At 42.3% G+C, this 17,192-nt stretch overlaps 2 protein-coding genes and 1 long non-coding RNA gene across 4 annotated transcripts in view; all 3 read right to left on the reverse strand.

Annotated features, from left to right (window-relative positions):
- mybpc3 (myosin binding protein C3) overlaps nt 1–5,207 on the reverse strand; it is a 27,662-nt gene extending 22,455 nt beyond the window's left edge. Inside the window, exons 1-8 of the mRNA XM_084682872.1 lie at nt 5,183–5,207; nt 2,968–3,237; nt 2,516–2,526; nt 1,587–1,649; nt 1,204–1,375; nt 851–999; nt 599–716; nt 417–465 (exon numbers count right to left, since the gene is read on the reverse strand). Coding sequence (XP_084538998.1) covers nt 417–465; nt 599–716; nt 851–999; nt 1,204–1,375; nt 1,587–1,649; nt 2,516–2,526; nt 2,968–3,237; nt 5,183–5,207 — 857 coding nt within the window. The remainder of the gene's footprint in view (nt 1–416; nt 466–598; nt 717–850; nt 1,000–1,203; nt 1,376–1,586; nt 1,650–2,515; nt 2,527–2,967; nt 3,238–5,182) is intronic.
- A 1,575-nt stretch (nt 5,208–6,782) lies between these two features.
- Nucleotides 6,783–11,944, reverse strand: spi1b (Spi-1 proto-oncogene b). 2 transcript variants are annotated; one of them, XM_084682064.1, is made up of 5 exons: nt 11,378–11,944; nt 10,699–10,789; nt 9,420–9,595; nt 8,231–8,408; nt 6,783–8,055 (listed from the first exon to the last, which is right to left on the reverse strand). In XM_084682064.1, exons 1-5 carry the CDS (start codon nt 11,414–11,416, stop codon nt 7,742–7,744), a joined length of 798 nt encoding a protein of 265 aa, XP_084538190.1. In that variant the 5' UTR covers nt 11,417–11,944; the 3' UTR covers nt 6,783–7,741. The 2 variants fall into 2 exon arrangements, with proteins under 2 accessions (XP_084538190.1, XP_084538191.1); XM_084682065.1 differs by having other exon boundaries at nt 8,255–8,408; nt 11,378–11,940.
- A 908-nt stretch (nt 11,945–12,852) lies between these two features.
- On the reverse strand, nt 12,853–16,302 carry LOC146247142 (uncharacterized). The gene is made up of 4 exons (XR_014732321.1): nt 16,206–16,302; nt 15,539–15,623; nt 13,401–13,495; nt 12,853–13,293 (listed from the first exon to the last, which is right to left on the reverse strand). It is a non-coding gene; the product is annotated as an uncharacterized LOC146247142 (long non-coding RNA).
- Nucleotides 16,303–17,192: the final 890 nt, after the last annotated feature.

Here is a 17,192-nt window from a genome sequence, read left to right on the forward strand (position 1 = left end):
CTGTCTCTTTCCTCCACGTGGTCGTTCTCTCAAAACCCAGCAGAAGGAGGATGCATATTGTAAAGTTCTGGTTCTGTTTGATCCAAAAGGAGAGCAGAAACTATTCTAAGGAAAGGACAGTCTCTCCTGAATTCTTTTTGGGAACCAGCATCCAGAATTTGTATATGAGCCTCCAGTGTTGCAGCAAACCCCCCACTACCTTACTGATGGTCCACTTCTCTTCTGAGCAGCTGCACTCCTGATAAATTGGTATTGTCCATGTTACTCATCACAATCAACCTCCAGACTGAAGGTACTTTAAGACACTGGTTTGCAAGGTGTTGATTACAACATACAAAATCAGGTAGAAAGGGATTGGAATATGAAAGAAAGAAAGAAAGAAAGACAAAGAAAACTAGTTTTTTCTTCAAGCTTACGTGCGTCTGAAAGCAGCCCTGATGTCGAACCCCTCAACTGTCCGGGCCTCTGAAAATGTGTCCATATTAATAGTAAAGTTACAACATTTTAACTGTAGGGACTCTAGGAAGTATGGAGGAAAGGAAGAATTGTGTAGATGAAGTGTAGAAGAGAGATGTAGAGGCGATGTGGAGACACTCACCATGAACAGTAAGTTCAAAGTTACAGCTGTCAAACTTATCCCTGGAAGAGACCTCACACCTGTAGCCTCCAGCGAAATTAGCCTTGGCTGCTATAATGTGCATCTCAAAAGTATATATCTGAAACCACAAGACCAAAATGTCCATGAGTCAGAGAAGACTGTCAATCTCTTTGCTGTTATCTTCTCTTTTATTCCACTTGGCTCTATTCAGCTTGAGTCTGTCTGCTCTAATGAACTTGAAAGGCTGGAGACCTTGGTGTTGCGGTCGTACAGCTCTTTCAGTTGAAGGTGTTTGCCAGATTTGCTGGCCAGGTCCATCCACTTGCCCTTAAACCACTTGATGGTGGGCTTCTTCAGCAGGGAGGTAGCATTCACCTTGGCCACAAAGGTGATGTTCTCACCTGAGCAGAAAGAAACAGATACATAACTATACACAGCAATATCAATTGTTGTGTACAATGGATTTGTAATAGTGTTAAGAACAAGAAGGAGGAGGATAAGAATGAAAAAGAGTGGAGGAAATCCATTGCAGATAAATGTGAGTCACATCGTGCACAGTGAAACACATGACAAAGAGGATGGATCCTTCAGCAGCTGTCACTCACCCACAGTTACCTCACCAGTCTGCGGCTTCTCTGTGAAAAGGCCGGTCAGGTCCTGTCTGGTGTCTGGCAGATGACCGTCTACAGAGAGACAGGCAGAGGTTGGAGGAGAAGGAGAAGGAGAGGGAGAGGAGGAGAGGAAGCGGGGGAGAGGGAGAGAAGGAGAGGGAGAGGAGGAGAGGGAGAGAAGGAGAGGGAGAGGAGGAGAGGAGAGGAGAGGAAAGGGAGAGAAGGAGAGGGATAGAATCAAGGATGTGTGAGCAGAGGGAGACGGCACAGAGAGGTTGGAGGACGTGGAGAAGGAGTGAGAGAGAAGGAGAGAGCCAGAAACAGCCTCCCCAGCCTGCTGATATCTGTAGGTACTGGGGTCTCACTGTGGACCTACCCTCCACAGGGGGGGCATCCTGGGGCTGCTGGTTGGCCGCAGGTGCTGGGGCCTCTGCCACCCCCTCTGACGGGGTTTCACCCAGGGCAGTAGGAGCCTCTGATGACCCTGCTGAAGGTTCCCCTCCACCGTTTACTGAGGCAGGAGCCTCGACCGGGGCCTCGACAGAGGCAGCAGCTGGGACATCAGCTGGGACATCAGCTGGGGTTGCAGTGGCTGTGTCTGGGACTGCTGGCTCAGTAGCGCAGTCCTGGGGAGGTTCTGAAGACACACCAGGACAACATTAGAGGCCTCATGCACACTGTGCAAGTTTATCCTAAGGATGGACACTATTTATGTCCCTGGAGCAGATGCAGATCAGAGACCTGTATTTTTGGAGGGTTTCGTTCACGGAGGTAACTGAGGTAATACCCTTCATTCAACCTCTTTATCCCCTCTCACTCTCACCCTTTAATAGCTAACAAAACCTGCTCCAACCTGCTAAATACCTGCCAAATATATCCACTGAGTTCCTGTACAGGTGGCAATTTTCTCCAAGCTCAATTTCAGTGATGTTATTCTTGGCATGCATACCCACTTGGCATGCTTTGATCGCCTAAACAGTTCTCTTTTATCTTCTTTCAATGGGCAACCAAGTTTCCATGCAGGCAGTGTTATCTGCCTGTCAGATGCCTGTCAGGCAGCAAGGCTGAGTTCCTGCATGGCAGCGTGGAGGGAGGGTTAGTCACCAGGAAACCATCTGTTAGTGCCTCCTGGAAGATCACTGGGGTTTTCTTGACATTGTGAAGTGATATTTCCCTGAATTCTGGAGCCTTGAGCCTCTGTCGCTTTAAACAAGCGCTCTCTGCCCATGCACAGTTCCTCTGACAACACATCTCTCCCTGACCTCTGTCCAGCCCTCCCCCTCCTCCCCTTCCCTCACCTCCCAACCAGGCCTCCAACTTATCAGTCAGACAGCCACACCAGGGCACACTGACAGGTTGAAAGGGCAAGAGAGTGTTGCCCTGTAAGCCTGATACAGTCTACATTCATGAAGAAAAAAAAATACTGGGTGCTCTGAGGTGCTCGGTTTTCAATGAACAAGTGTTATATCAAGTTGCTCAGTGATAATAAGTGAATATCTTGGCAGATTTTGTAAAAGCTGTGAACGTGATGTGAGCAGAGTTAAGTATCGCAAATCAAAGGTAAGAGTTAGCTCAGCCTCAGTCCGGGATCGCATATGTTCCTGTGTCCTGTCAGGGAGTGTTCCTGAGTCCAGTTCTCATAGGTGAGGTGAGTGTTAAAGACAGTGACTCCAATGCTGCAGGCTCAGCAGGTTCTCACTCCCAGCCACAGTGTGCTAGTAAGGAAGTGAAGTCTCAGGTCATCAGACATCCTCCCACCTTCTTTGGCTTTCACCTTCAGCTCAAATTTGACCTTTGACCCTCCTGCGATCACAGCGTAGCCAACACCGTCTGCCATAGTGACCGCTGGGATGGTGAGGGAGTGCTTGTTGCCCTCTGCCGTCACCACGTACTTGCCCCCGGAAGTGATGTCCTTGGCGTTGCACTGCCATCTCACCTTGGCATCGGCCTTCTCAGTCTCAACCTCAAACACTACAGAGGAGCCCTCCTCGGCCACCTGAGGTTTGGGCTTCTTGGCAAACGCTGAGACTGAAGAGGGAGGCATGGCATCACTTTATTCTGGGAAGCAACTATAGACAGACTATAGATGCTCTTCTGACTTTTCACACTGTTTTGTTAGCCAGAGTGTAGGTTCACCATCTGGGGGGAAATTCTTGTCAACGTTTTCTTTTTAGTGGCCATCATAGACAATCTACAGACACTGTATCAATATACTGACCTATAGCAACTTTCCTTGATATTAATCTCAAAAGCCTGTTGCATTCAAGCAGCTTGCTGACTCCATGTGAACATAAATGTTTATTCAAGATAGGTAAACAGTTGTGCACTGCAGTGAATGTTGTGTACAGGGTAAACTATTACATACTATATATGGGTGGTATAGGGTTAGTCACTGTACAATCCAACCCAATGTATGCTTACAATACCTACCAGCCTACTTTCTCTTTAACCCAATCAATCAGCACAACACAAATGACCTTCCCAAGTAGATGTAAGATGACCCAATGAGTGTAAATATAGAATGTATACTGGTCCCTCTAACAAACGCAACAGAGAGAACAGAGCTCTACAGTGACCAGGCCACAGGTAGCACAGCAAAGGGATTATCTCGGCTCTATTTTGGTGTCGCTGCTAGCACCAGAGGAATGGTACACCAGTGGCTGTCTCTGTTATCAGCCAAGTGATGACTGCTCTCTTCTCAGGTCCAACAACATACCAGGTCACTTCTCCCTGTTTCTAATCTGATCAAATTCAAATGCTCTGATTGAGCATTTGACTTTTTGTCATTTGTAACTCTACGTCAACATTTGTTGGTACTTCCAGTAGATGTATTCAGCAGGGCTACTATTATTTTATTGATTTATAGTTGTATAATTTACAACAAAACATACAACAACTATGAAACAACTACTAAGATAATTTGATATTCCAGAACATGATTCCAATTGAACAATAATAAAAAAAAATATCTGTAAGAGATGAACTCAGGGCCTTGTTGATGATAAAATTAATCATCTTTTTAGCTAGCATGATGTGCTGCGTTGTGTAATTTGATCCACTGAGTTGCTTATGACAAGGCCGCTTTGCTACTGAGCGAGAAAAAAATAAATGAGTGTGGAAAGTAATTTGTCCTGCTGGCATCCTGGCATGCATGTTCAGACCAGGAGCACACCCTGAGGGATGTTTACTCTGGGAGTTCAGGAGAGCTCAAAATGTTTCACCCTGGATTTAGCTTTGCATGGAGCCTCTTGGAACCGGAGGCTTCTTTTTGGAAGAATCACAACATCATATATATTCATATCAACATCATATATTTTTCCCAATAAATGGCAGCTACTGTACAGTAGATTTCAACCAATAGCCAGTATAGCTGTGTCCATCCTCATTCAATGTCAACAAATGAGAATGTTGAAATTCTCTGCATGTCTGAAAACACAATAAATCTGTGAGGGAAAATAGCTTTGTCAATTCATGTTGTAACACATTCAAAAAAATAGAGAGAACCACATACAGGTCATGTACATTAAATTGTACAGTGCAAAATGATATGGTGGTTGTATTGCTGTTTTGTCTTGGTTGTTAGGAGACAAATCTCCTTGGCACTGTGCCAATGGCCAGTCAAACTTAAATATGGTTGGGGAGTGGCACAGGATGGTGGATGGTAGGGGGTAGTAAGTTTGTCTCAAAGGTAATTATGTTTCATAACAATTAAGTTCCCAGTTGTCCTCTCTCTGACAATAATATTTCTAATCAGTACATGGTGTGCTACAGCGGACAGCCCACGCACAGCCAAAGCAGAAACACATCAACACTGGCTGCCATTCCCAATACTATAGAGCAGTCAAAAATCGAATGTATCAGTAATGACACAATACACATGCCAGCTGCCCTTCTCTTCGATGGGAAGACAATGACCACAACATATAATGAGGTCACCAATGTACAAACAACCCTGAGTTACAATCATTCCTACCTGCTTTTTTGACTGGCTCGGGCATCCTGGATGAGTGTGTCTCCTCTCCAGATAGCTCACTAGTTCTAAAGTCAACAGTCTCCCCTCTAGGCTTTAATACTGGGGGTCCACGGCAACCACCCCCACTCCCGCTCCCCACCCACACGTCATATTTTCTGGACCCAATCCCATGTCTGCTTGAAAAGGAGATAAATGACCCTCAACTACACACTCCCCCAAACTCCCTCCGCCCCTCCTCATCCACATCCCCTCCAGAACCTTCTGACCTCTGGCAGACCATATTTCAACCATCCCTTCTTCCAACGCCTCCGCTGTCTGACAAGCCAGCAGAGAGGAGAGAGTGAGGGAGGGACTGGAGGCAGGGGTTAAATTTAGCCAAGCTCAGCTAGGTCTCTCTATCTGTCTCTATCTCTCTCTCTTAAACACACACTTATTCTCTACAGAGCTGTGCCGCTGCCCAGCCCTGGACAAAGAACAGAATCCAGGCCCAGCCCTGTACAAAGAACAGGATCCAGGCCACTTCAAAAGGAGGCTGGAGCCTGGACGGGGGCAGGAGGTAGGAAGAAAGAGACAGGGTGAGGAGGTGGGTGGCTGGAGGCAAGAGGCAAGGAAACTGAGGTGGGAGGGAGGAGACAGGAGGCACAAGTATTCCTTTGGAGCTTTTCCCTGGGTGAGCTCGGACTTCCAGGAATCCTTTCATGTGTGCCTATGGTGGCAGGTCTCCATATATTCTCAGTCCGAGTTACTAGATACTACCATATACCACAATGAAACCATCCTGTTGAAACACTTAAACTACACAGAGAACATGCCGGTCTATCTCTTTGTCTAATAATAAAAAGTAGATTACACCAGCACGTCTTTGGCAACATGTATTTCACCATCTTAGTGAACTGGGCATTGTATTTTGAAGGACTTTTTGTAGTCTGATACGTCTCCCTAGCTTACCAGTAAAAATGATGATGGGGTGTTTACAGCTGCCGTGGCACTGAGAGCACACATCAATGAATGGCTTTGACCTAACATTTGATACACTGTGATGATATCACTGTGGAAGTATGTCTGCTTCAGCATTGTGCATGGATGGGTGGAGTGGACTTTCAGTTCCTGATGATGCTATGTCCAGAGGTACCAACACCTCAGGCATGTCCCCTACCTCTGCGTCTGCCCTCTCACCTCGGGCGGGGGAGGTGTCGTCGCCTACTTATTTACACTGCCTCAATGCCCACTGAAAGAGGGTGCCACATACCGTGCATATGTCTGTGTGTGTGCATACGTGTGTGCATGTAAAGTGTGTGTGCTTGGGTCTGTGTGCACGTGTATGCGGCTGTGTGTTTGCCAGTGCCTGCGTGCATGATTGCATGTTTTTTGTCAATGTGTCCACAATGCCAGGGGTCAGGCAGGTGGCCTCGTGAGTTGCCAGTGATACCAGTAACCTCCTCATGACTGGTCCAGTGTCTATATATTGCCTGGGTCTGCCGCTGGGTTTCTCAGTACAAGCCAGTGATTCCTGGAGGATTTGCTAAAGCCTGTGTGCCATGCCTGAGAGGACTGTGATGATGTGCCTAAAAGCTGAAAGGATTCAAGCAATTATTGGGTGTAACGGAGTCAAGCTAACACCTTTATTACATCTATTTTACATTGATAATTATTATAACAACATAACAACAAACAACATTTGACAGAGTATGGTTTAAAGTGAAGTGGCACTGTGAAAGACTGTGACACTATGAAGGAGAGCATCGTCCGAATGGATTGTGTTTTCCAACGTTGGGGAATGGAAAACCTTCTCTCTCTTTCTCTATCTCTTTTCCCCTCCCTCCTCTGGTGAATATGTGGTCCATCGGACACGCGGGTAGTGGATAAGAGCAGGGTGACAGACTTCTTCACCTCTCCCGTCTGCCGGTGACACAGAGGTCACCAGGCTTGAGAGGAAAAGATGGAGGAGTTCATCCAAAAAGTGTTCAGGTTCAGCCCCCGGAGATCACAACCATCTTGAATGCAAGGGTCAAGTAGACCACGTCTGAGCTGCAAAGCCACTGAAACTGCTCTGGGGGTTTACATGCTGGTAATGTTCAGGTTTCGGACGACTGATTGATTGCAGTCATGTCTTCCTTTTATATTTCCTTATGCCATAGCCTGAACAAACTCTACTGAGCACCAGACAGTTTATGCAAGAGAGGTCTTACAACCAAGCAGGGAGGTCACTGATGGCCCCTAGTGGCCAAAAGTTTATACTGCTCTTCTGGAACATTCTTCTCCTTTGAATTCTTCAAATTTGACAGCACATTTAAAAAAGAAAGAAATTTAAGTTAAATAGTTCAGCCAGTCTTAACAACTCTCTTAATGCAGGCTTTAACAGTTATAAAAACATACTATTACTGTAGTATTGACCCATACAGGTATGACTTACAGTAGTTTTTGACAATGCAATTGACAGAAATCAGCAGTTCAATAACTGCTGTTTTATATACGTAAATATATTACATGAGCACCTCTATCTAATTGCAACCTTTCCCCCTCATCCGATCTTTAACCACCTAGCTCTTCATGTAATTTCTACATGTATGTTTTTCTCTCCGAGTGAGTCTTCCCCAGTACTTCACCACTGAACTGGTAGGTCAGCTTCTTCTTGATCTTTTTGACCTCCCCTGTCTTGCCATAGTTGCGCAGAGCCCGCGCCATCTTCTGATATGTCATCTTCTTGCGATTGCCCTTCTGGATGCCCCAGCGATTGGCCAGAGCCTCCTTGTGTTTGGAGGAGAACTGGAAGCTGCCCTTGTCTCGGTCCACCCACCAGATACTGTCCTTCATGTCTCCGTTCCTCAGCAGGTCCAGTAGAAACTGGTAAAGACGGATCTTCTTCTTGTTACCTGGACACAAAGGACAGGGGATGTGAGTCATTGTGTTGAGGAAGAAAGCCTACTGATATTGAATGCCAGTTTCCTAAAGAATAATCCGTCACTGGGAAACCAGATCATGAAAAATGTTCAACTGCATTACAGTATGAATGGAAAATAACAACAAATGAAAGGTATGTATGCGTACATTCATGCCAACTCCTCTCCTTACCCATCTCCCCGACGGAGGTGGAGGAGTGGTGTTCTCTCAGAGACTCCTCATCAGACACTTCCAGGGGCGGGCTGCGGACCCCGTGCTCATCCTCGTCTGAGCTCCGCTGCACTGGGGACAGGTGGGGATAGCATGGCCGGGGGTAGTACTGGACCTTGGACACGACAGACAATATCAAGCATGTCTTGTCATCAAATACCCCCAAAAATACATCAGGTTCGGTAACTGAATTTTCCCTTTATTTTGGCCATTCTACTCTGCCAAACATCAACACAGTCCTTTACAATAACTTAAGACACATTCATTTTCTATTTAAATGATCATTCATAAACTTCTTGAGTAAACATATGTAAACCTTTATAAAACACTTGACTAACACCTCATAGCTGAACATTGTTATTTTAGGATAGCTATCACACCTTAACAGAATGAAGTACATAGATTTTGAGAGCATGGGTTATTCTTAAGGATGCCAGTGTGTTATACCCCGGTCCCACTAAGAGGTGTTCATTTTAATAATCTCAAGATAGCAGGAGGTGCAGAAACAGAAGGGTTGAGTGAAGTTGTTAACAGATGTATTAGTATTGATGCATGTTTCATATATTAATAAGAAATATTGAGATCTCTATCTTTCATTTGGTTGTGAGATCCCCTCTATGGTAGCAACACCAGTCCTCACTCCGGAAAAAGGCTGCAAAGTTCAACCATGTGTGTGTGTGTGTGTGCGCGTGGGTGCACCCAACATCCTTCAAGCAAAACATCTTGCTTGAAAAAGAGCCCACATCTTATGCAAAAGCAAAAAACTGTACTATACAGTTTTCCAGGCTCTTTCTGTGTCAATGGCACATCTCAGACCCAGCGCATATATATATATATATATAATATATATGACAATTATTACAGTGGTAGAAATAAACATATAAGAACATGAATACACTCTAATCAGAGCTTCTTTGAGTACTCAAAGAAGCTCTGATTAGAGTGTATTCATGTTCTTATATGTTTATTTCTACCACTGTAATAATTGTTTCTCGTAATCGGAAGCATTCCATCATTTTCCACAGCAGATTCATAGAAATGGGCTAATCATTGATAACCAATAACAGATACATGGATGGGTAAGCATAGCTAAATGGACAAGCATTAGGAGGGAGGTAGTGCTTACAGGTGGTTGTAAGACATGATGGTGCGGCCCCAATCCAGGGTCCAGAAGGGTCTCCACATCATAGCGATGCATGGCGGGGGGGTGCAAGGCCTGGGCATTCTGGAGCTCTGTGAAGTGGCTGTCCTGGAGGTTCTCATATTCAACAGAGTGGACGTGGGAAGCGTAGTCCCATTGATCTGAAACCAGGGGAGAGCAGAGGGGGGCTCAATGGGATTTCAACAAAACAGGTATCTGAGAATGTGCACTGTGTCTGAAAGCACTACCATTTGAAGTCATTAGTTGTAGTTATAGTGATCTGAAAACCCATGAGGGGGTGCATCTTGGATGGTAATTGTACTAAAAGGTTATATGAAATGTAAGGATAGCGGAGATGGTTAAATTCTTTCAAACACCAACCAGCCATATTGTGCTACTGTCATGTAAATATATGTTTTTGGGGGGGGGTTAGGTTTTTTATTTCACATCTGCAGTTTAAACAGCTTGTCTTGCAAAATTCTCAAGGCCGAAGCTTCCTGTTTGTACACTTTGTTTACATAGTTGATGTTGTTTTTGTCTGAAGGGATTCACATTTGTGTTTGGTTTCTTTTTGCTTAACTACATACAATTTACTGAAATGTAAATATATTATTTGTATAAACCATATTGATAAGTCATTGTGTACATAAGCCAATCATTTTCACCAAAATACCAGACATTTCAGTGGAGGGATTGATTTTTCAGATCAAGATTAAGCTTTGTTTTACATGCTGTTTCAACATAAATGGGTATATGTTACTGGCAGGATCGCTGAGTTCTCTCATACAAAGGGGGAGGGGGGGGGGGGGTCCAGCTGGTTGGCCCTGACCAGCTTTTGGTAAATGTCTGTTGTAATGCCCTGATCTACAGATATATAAAAAGCTGAGGGTGCATACAGATATATAAAGAGATAGTGCAGCTGGATCTCTAACCATGTCTGCCCAATGAAGCACAGGAAACAGATGCCTTTTCTGTCCACCGCTCAGACGACAGACATAGAACAACTTTTCCCCTTAGGTTTGGTAAACTTGGAGACTCTTGCAATCAATTGCAACTGAATGTCATGTTCTGTACCATTATAACAAAACTCAACCTCACAAACAACTGAATTTCTTTTGTTCTGAATTCTTTCGATCTGCCAAATAACACACTGCTTGGTCCCTATAATACCTTAATGGTTTCAATACACTGTTACTACTCCAACACTGAGTTTAACGATCATCAAGGTTAAATATGTTGTGTTTTAAAGAGACTGTGAATTCACCTGTTTGGTTTTCTCCATTGATGTAAGGGTTGTATGTGTACTCTGAGAGCTGCTGCCTGTAGATCTCTGGGTCGTACATCTCCTCCGATGGCTTGAAGAAGAGCACAAAGGAATTCAACAAAAATACAAATGCATGTACGACTCTGTATCCATTATAAAAACATCACAAGTTGATTAAAATACAGAACAATCTTTTCAGACAAACATGCAACAAAGCCCTTGTGAATAACATTCATTTCCTCTGTGATCAAAATTAAATGAATTTGTAAGACACCATAGTCCCCATTTTTGTTATAATTATATGATTATTTTAGCTAGACTTATGATATATTATGGTTGCTCTCTTGTCTCTTCTAATATATTTCTGATTATGGCAGAAAAAGTTTCAAAAGAACATTTAATAGTGAAAACAATAGACAAAAACTAATGTCTGTTATTTGCTGACCCAAGATAAAAAAAATAACTGAAATGTAATCATTTGATGCTATTTAAATAGGTTCTGAAGACCTTTTACATACAGTTTCCATCAACCTACTGATAGCGTTTAACTTTATATTCAAAATTCAAATTCAAAAAAAGTAAGGCACACAATATATTGGACAAATTGAAGTATATCAATTTAAGATAAAAACAGATAAAAATATGTAGCTGAACAGCAACAAGGTGGAGATGTACTTACAGTACTGATGAGGTATCCCTCCATTCTGTAATGCAACATGGAGACTTCTTGTCCAAACCAACTGACTCACTGGCACTTTGCTAGCAGTAGTTCTGTTCCCCAAACTTTTAAAACTCGTCCCTCGCCATTTTACAATGTTTCTAAATTTCTTCTCACCAAGATGTCTCCGTCTACCCAGTTTTTGCTTCCCTTGAGAGCCCCCTTTCTTCAGGCCCTAAAATACAATTAAACTTAACTGAATGTATCAAGTAAGCCCCACTGTGTGTCTATAAAACAGAAAAAAGGAACTTATTTTGACTTCTGTAAATCTTTGTGTGGGGGTGGATCAGAGATGGTTTTGTCCGTGTTCCTGGGCATTGGTGATTTGTCATGAGAAAATTTCAGTCTCTGACATTTATCTAGTTTCAATTTGTGACAACATCCATGACAGCCAATCAGGTTTGTTCCATCGTCTTTGTCAGTTTTCACTTTAAAGTTTGGAATCCCATTGTAACCAACTTTGTGCTATGTGTCAACATTTTGCTTATTTCTTTATCAATTTCAACAGCAAAACAAACAGAACTGCAAACATTTCCATTAATTTCCTTTACACATTGCTTGTAGATATAAGCTTATACATATGCATCTGACCATGTTTGTGTGATGTATGTTAGTGTGTGTGCTTTTGTTGTGAAATGAAGGCCAGGGAGATTAGATTAGGTTGGGGGTTAGATCTCTTCACTTGTCTTGTGTAACCCTACAGATAATGGAGATTGCCACTGTCAGGAAGAGGAGAAACCCTAGGCCTGGTGTAGACACAGACCCCCTAACCCTTGGTTCTGAGGTAGGAGAATCAAGAAGACAAAGGTTTGACAGGAGGGTTGGTGTTACTCATAATCGTTCCTCTTAATCTTTGTTGCCTGCTATAACACCAGACAGACAAATACAAAGACAAATCATGATGCTTTCAATAGCTTCCTTCAGACAACAGAAAATATTGGGAAGTAGTGGTAGTCTAGTCTGATCTCTGAGGAAGGTGTGTTTTTGGCAGAGGAAGAGCGTGCACCAGGCAGATAAAGACTGTGCTGTGGATACTATTCGCAGCAAAACTAAAACCATGTTGAGGTTAACTGAACGATGATGCTTTTCCAGATTTGTACAAAGATGTCACACCGTTAAACTGAACCCTAGAAACCCACTCATTGTAAGATCATGAGATTTTTTTCTGGCAACATTTCCGATTATTAAATATAGTTAAAGACATAAAGACATTTTAGAAATACATGTATTTACTAAGGAGACCCCCAAACCCCTGTGGAAATTGTTGTCCTAAAAGTTAGGCCAACCTTAATATAGCCTTACATATTGATATAGGCTAAAGTAGGTAAAACCTGCCCTTTTATTCAGTAAAGACCCCCAGATCCATTGCTTGATTATTGCTTTAACACATTTCAACTGTCAAAAATGAAATGCAATTTGACAGTTTTTTGGGGGTTTTAAAAGCAAAGAGCACAGAACTACAACCATTTTAAAGTGTCATTTCTTATTGGTCGTGGTTTTATATCTGCATGCTACTGGTATTCTAAATTGGATTTAAAGTTTTTATTAGTACAGTTTAACAGATTTTTTGGAACATCCTTTCAGTTTCTCGCATAGCATGCTGTGCTGAGGCTATACATGCTGAGTCCTCTGCTTGGTCTGGGTGCTTCTGTCTTCTGAAACCACACAGCCCCAGCCCTGGCCTCAGCCCGAGGCCCAGGCCCCGGCCTCAGCCTCAGATATTCTCACAGATATCTGAGCAAAACTCATGTGTTTTATAATATTTTCCGAGTGTCTTATTACACTGTGCATGTCACATCAGTCCCAGCACATTACCATGACTATTTCATTTGTATCCATTGTGCACACTTCTTTTGGTTGCTTTTGTTCTTCAGTATCTGTGGATTTGTACATTACTGGTATTGAATCACATAATGAATCAAATGTACCATGAGCTGACATGTAGTGTGCATGCAGAGCTACAGAGCTGTCTTATCATACGTACCACAACCCACCTCTTTAAAGCGGGTCACATGTTTGGATCTTGGTTCCTAGAACATGAAGATGAAGCCCATAGTGTCAGCATTGTGCTGCTCCCCACTGACAAATACATGAAAAAATACTTTCACTTCTGGGTTTATATGAATGGCTCAATACATAAAAGGGGCTATTTTACACAATGGAAAAAAACCTGGGGTAGGTTGACATACAATATAAACATGGATGAGGTCAGAAGAAGACCTCATGGATGAGGTCAGAAGAAGATCTTATTTTGATGTCAATTATACTGTTTGTGTTCAGTTCAACATAAGTTGAGTCATATTTTCCGTTAGCAATTATTTTATTTTTATTCTGCTCATCAATTTAACACAAAATTACAATTCTTCATGAAAGAGTCGAAAAGGAAATTTGATATTTCTATCTGACAGTCTTTAATCATCAACCTTAACAAAAAACGAGCAAGCAATCATACACACTCCTGCACACACTCACACTACACACACTCACACATAGACTCACACACACGTACAATGACATGCTTTGTTAAAGAGGAACTGGGAAATTCTCTTTTAGATTCAGTTCCTTATAGGGTGCCTCTGAACGATTTCAACTACAGGCCTCAAGTTGTCATGTGATGTTGAGCTTGGATCCAAGTGACCATTTAGAAACATTATACCGGACAAAACATCCCACCAGATCCTGTCATGTGTTGAATATGATATTTCATATGCCTGACACAGATTCATGTGTCTGGTTTTGACCAATGTTCTTTCTGTAAGTGTCACAAAAAAGAAACACAGTGCTCAATAGAATGCTTCTAAAGGTTACTGGCTTGTATAAGAGTGTTCAATGGTTCTGGACCTATGGACTCAAATCTGCATGAAGTTTGCTTAGACTAATACCGCTGACCTACATTGTACTTATTTTTGTATGGCAAAATGCTTTTAAAATGTGTAGGTCACTGAGTTGCTGCATGGAAGGGTTGATTGAGTCCTTCACAGCTTTGTGTGCCTGATTGCAGACATATTCACAAGAGCTTATAGACTTCTCACTGCAGGGATTATAGACCTCTCACTGCAGGGTTTACAGAACTCTCAATGCAGGGTTTGTAGACCTCTCACTGCAGGGTTTAGAGACCTCTCACTGCAGGGTTTATAGACCTCTCACTGCAAGGTTTGTAGACCTCTCACTGCAGGGTTTAGAGACATCTCACTGCAGGGTTTATAAACCTCTCACTGCAGGGTTTATAGACCTCTCACTGCAGGGTTTATAGACCTCTCACTGCAGGGATTATAGACCTCTCACTGCAGGGATTATAGACCTCTCACTGCAGGGTTTATAGACCTCTCACTGCAGGGTTTATAGACCTCTCACTGCAGGGTTTATAGACCTCTCACTGCAGGGTTTAGAGACCTCTCACTGCAGGGTTTATAGACCTCTCACTGCAGGGTTTATAGACCTCTCACTGCAGGGTTTATAGACCTCTCACTGCAGGGTTTATAGACCTCTCACTGCAGGGTTTATAGACCTCTCACTTCAAGGTTTATAGACCTCTCACTGCAGGGTTTATAGACCTCTCACTGCAGGGTTTAGAGACCTCTCACTGCAGGGTTTAGAGACCTCTCACTGCAGGGTTTAGAGACCTCTCACTGCAGGGTTTAGAGACCTCTCACTGCAGGGTTTAGAGACCTCTCACTGCAGGGTTCCGAGACCTGTCACAGCAGGGTTATGTACCTCTCAAAGCAGGATTATGTACCTCTCAAAGCAGGGCTTATATACCTCTCACAACAAGGCTGTCACGAGGAAGCACAAAACCTCTCACAAGCAAAGGACATGCATGGGCACTGGTGGAAAACAGGATACAGGGCGTTGCAACAGGAAATGTTGCACTCTTCCCCAGCAGCACAGCTATCTGTTTGACCAGAATTACTACAGTCCTCTGTCCACATATGCCTGCTCTGACAAAGCAAACTTGAGAAATTGCATCCTATCAAGGTTTAAAGTTTTGAAACATTTTACAGCCTAAAACACAAACAAGCCCAAAACATTTCCCAGCCTAAAACACATGCTTAGTTGATCTGATTATACACACAGACCTATCCCATTCAGGCAACTTGTGACAACACAATGACATTTTTATACTTAAATATGTAGTGGTGCTATCCATCCAGTAGGATACTGTAGGGCTTATCGATACAATCAATGACCTTTTATTACGGTCCTTCATCTGTGGAAAGTCGAAATGAATTAGCATTTCCTTAGCCCATGGTCAATAATGATTATATAATAATAAAACATAAAAATTAATATGATATGCTGTTTGTAAAGACTCTAGAAGAAGAAAAAATACATATGTATACATAGTTAAGTTAAATGATACATACACAGTAAATGTATATATATATATATATATATATATATATATATATATATATATATATATATATATATATATATATATATATATATATATATATATATATATATATATACATGTATAACTGTATTACATATAAATATGTATTCTGTTTTCTTCAGTGTAGAGTTCAGTTCAATTTACAGTTTAGTCAGAAACAATGGAATTAGAAACATATTCACAGATAAAAACTGTGAAACTAAAACTAATTACTTAGGGTACAGATGCAACCTAACAACTAACATGCTTACATGAAGAATGTTCAAAAAATACAAGTATGCATCTTAAAGTGTTACCTAACAACTAACTTCACACCCAACAATGATCAGTTAGAACAGGAAATGCCTCCAGCCCTTCTCACAACCGACTCTACAACATTGCCCTGGTCCTTACCGTGGTGTCCATCACTACAGTACAGGTATCTGGCAGTTGGCATCTGGCAGTTAAGGAGCCTGCTTTCTTCTGAATCCAGACAACCTCATTGACTCTGTGTAGTGGAAGCAAGTTGCCAACTACTAAAATCAGGGCTTTCTGTGACTCTGAATTAACAGGGGAACTAAAAACTTCCTTAATTTTACAAATTTAAGCTAGTACTCAACATTTTTTTCTCCTTCTCCTTCTCTTTCTTCCCTATTAAAACAAGAAAGTGACTCTGCATCAAATAGCAAAGCCAAAAAAGGGTTGCAGTTTTAATTTGACCTCGGTCAGACATGGAAGTAAATGATCTAGAACAATGTGATTGTTCTAGTAGTTTACCTGAGATAGGTAATACATAAAATTAAAAGTGTTTCACAAAGAAGTTTAAAAATTGTATTTGATATCCATTAAAAGTTAGCAGTATTAGCACAATCACAGTGAGCCTGTATCACCCCTGAAATATGACCTTTCAATGACAATCCAAACTAGAATGCAGGCAAGAGAGGTTTTGGTGGATTGTAGTGTTAATAAGGCACCATCCCCTCATTAACCAGAGAACTCGTGTCACAGATTCAAGATCTTAGAATTCCCAAATGATTTAATGTCTATTAAAACATATGGCTGTTGGTAAACTTTGTTTTAGAACACAGCCCGAGTGAAAATAATCAACCTTAGTTTCCTCTCTGGCTCTCGGAAGAGGTTTCAGTGGCCATCCTTCTCTTTCGCAATTAAATGGATTGGCCCCTAGCTGGCGTGTGAGAGGGGACATCCAGTCTCTCACTTCTTATTCCTCATTCCTCATTTTCCTCTCAACATTACTGGACTCCAGTAGCACAGCCATCAAGCCAGGCTCATGGTGGATATTAATAGACAAGGTTGACTCACATGGCAAATTAATTAAATACCCACTCCCCCACACACATACAAACACAAATATTCATGCATAAATACTGTGTACACACA

This window comes from Hypomesus nipponensis, chromosome 19, assembly GCF_054491055.1.
Source record: "Hypomesus nipponensis isolate SF chromosome 19, ASM5449105v1, whole genome shotgun sequence".
Lineage (NCBI taxonomy): Eukaryota > Metazoa > Chordata > Actinopteri > Osmeriformes > Osmeridae > Hypomesus > Hypomesus nipponensis.

Coding starts and splice junctions, on each gene's coding strand:
- spi1b (XM_084682064.1), bottom strand. CDS start 11,416: ATGTTGCATTACAGAATGGAGGGATACCTCATCAGTACT. Junction 10,790..11,377: donor AGGGATACCTCATCAGTACT/GTAAGTACATCT, acceptor CTCTTCTTCAAG/CCATCGGAGGAGATGTACGA. Junction 8,056..8,230: donor GGAGAGGAGTTGGCATGAAT/GTACGCATACAT, acceptor CTTTGTGTCCAG/GTAACAAGAAGAAGATCCGT.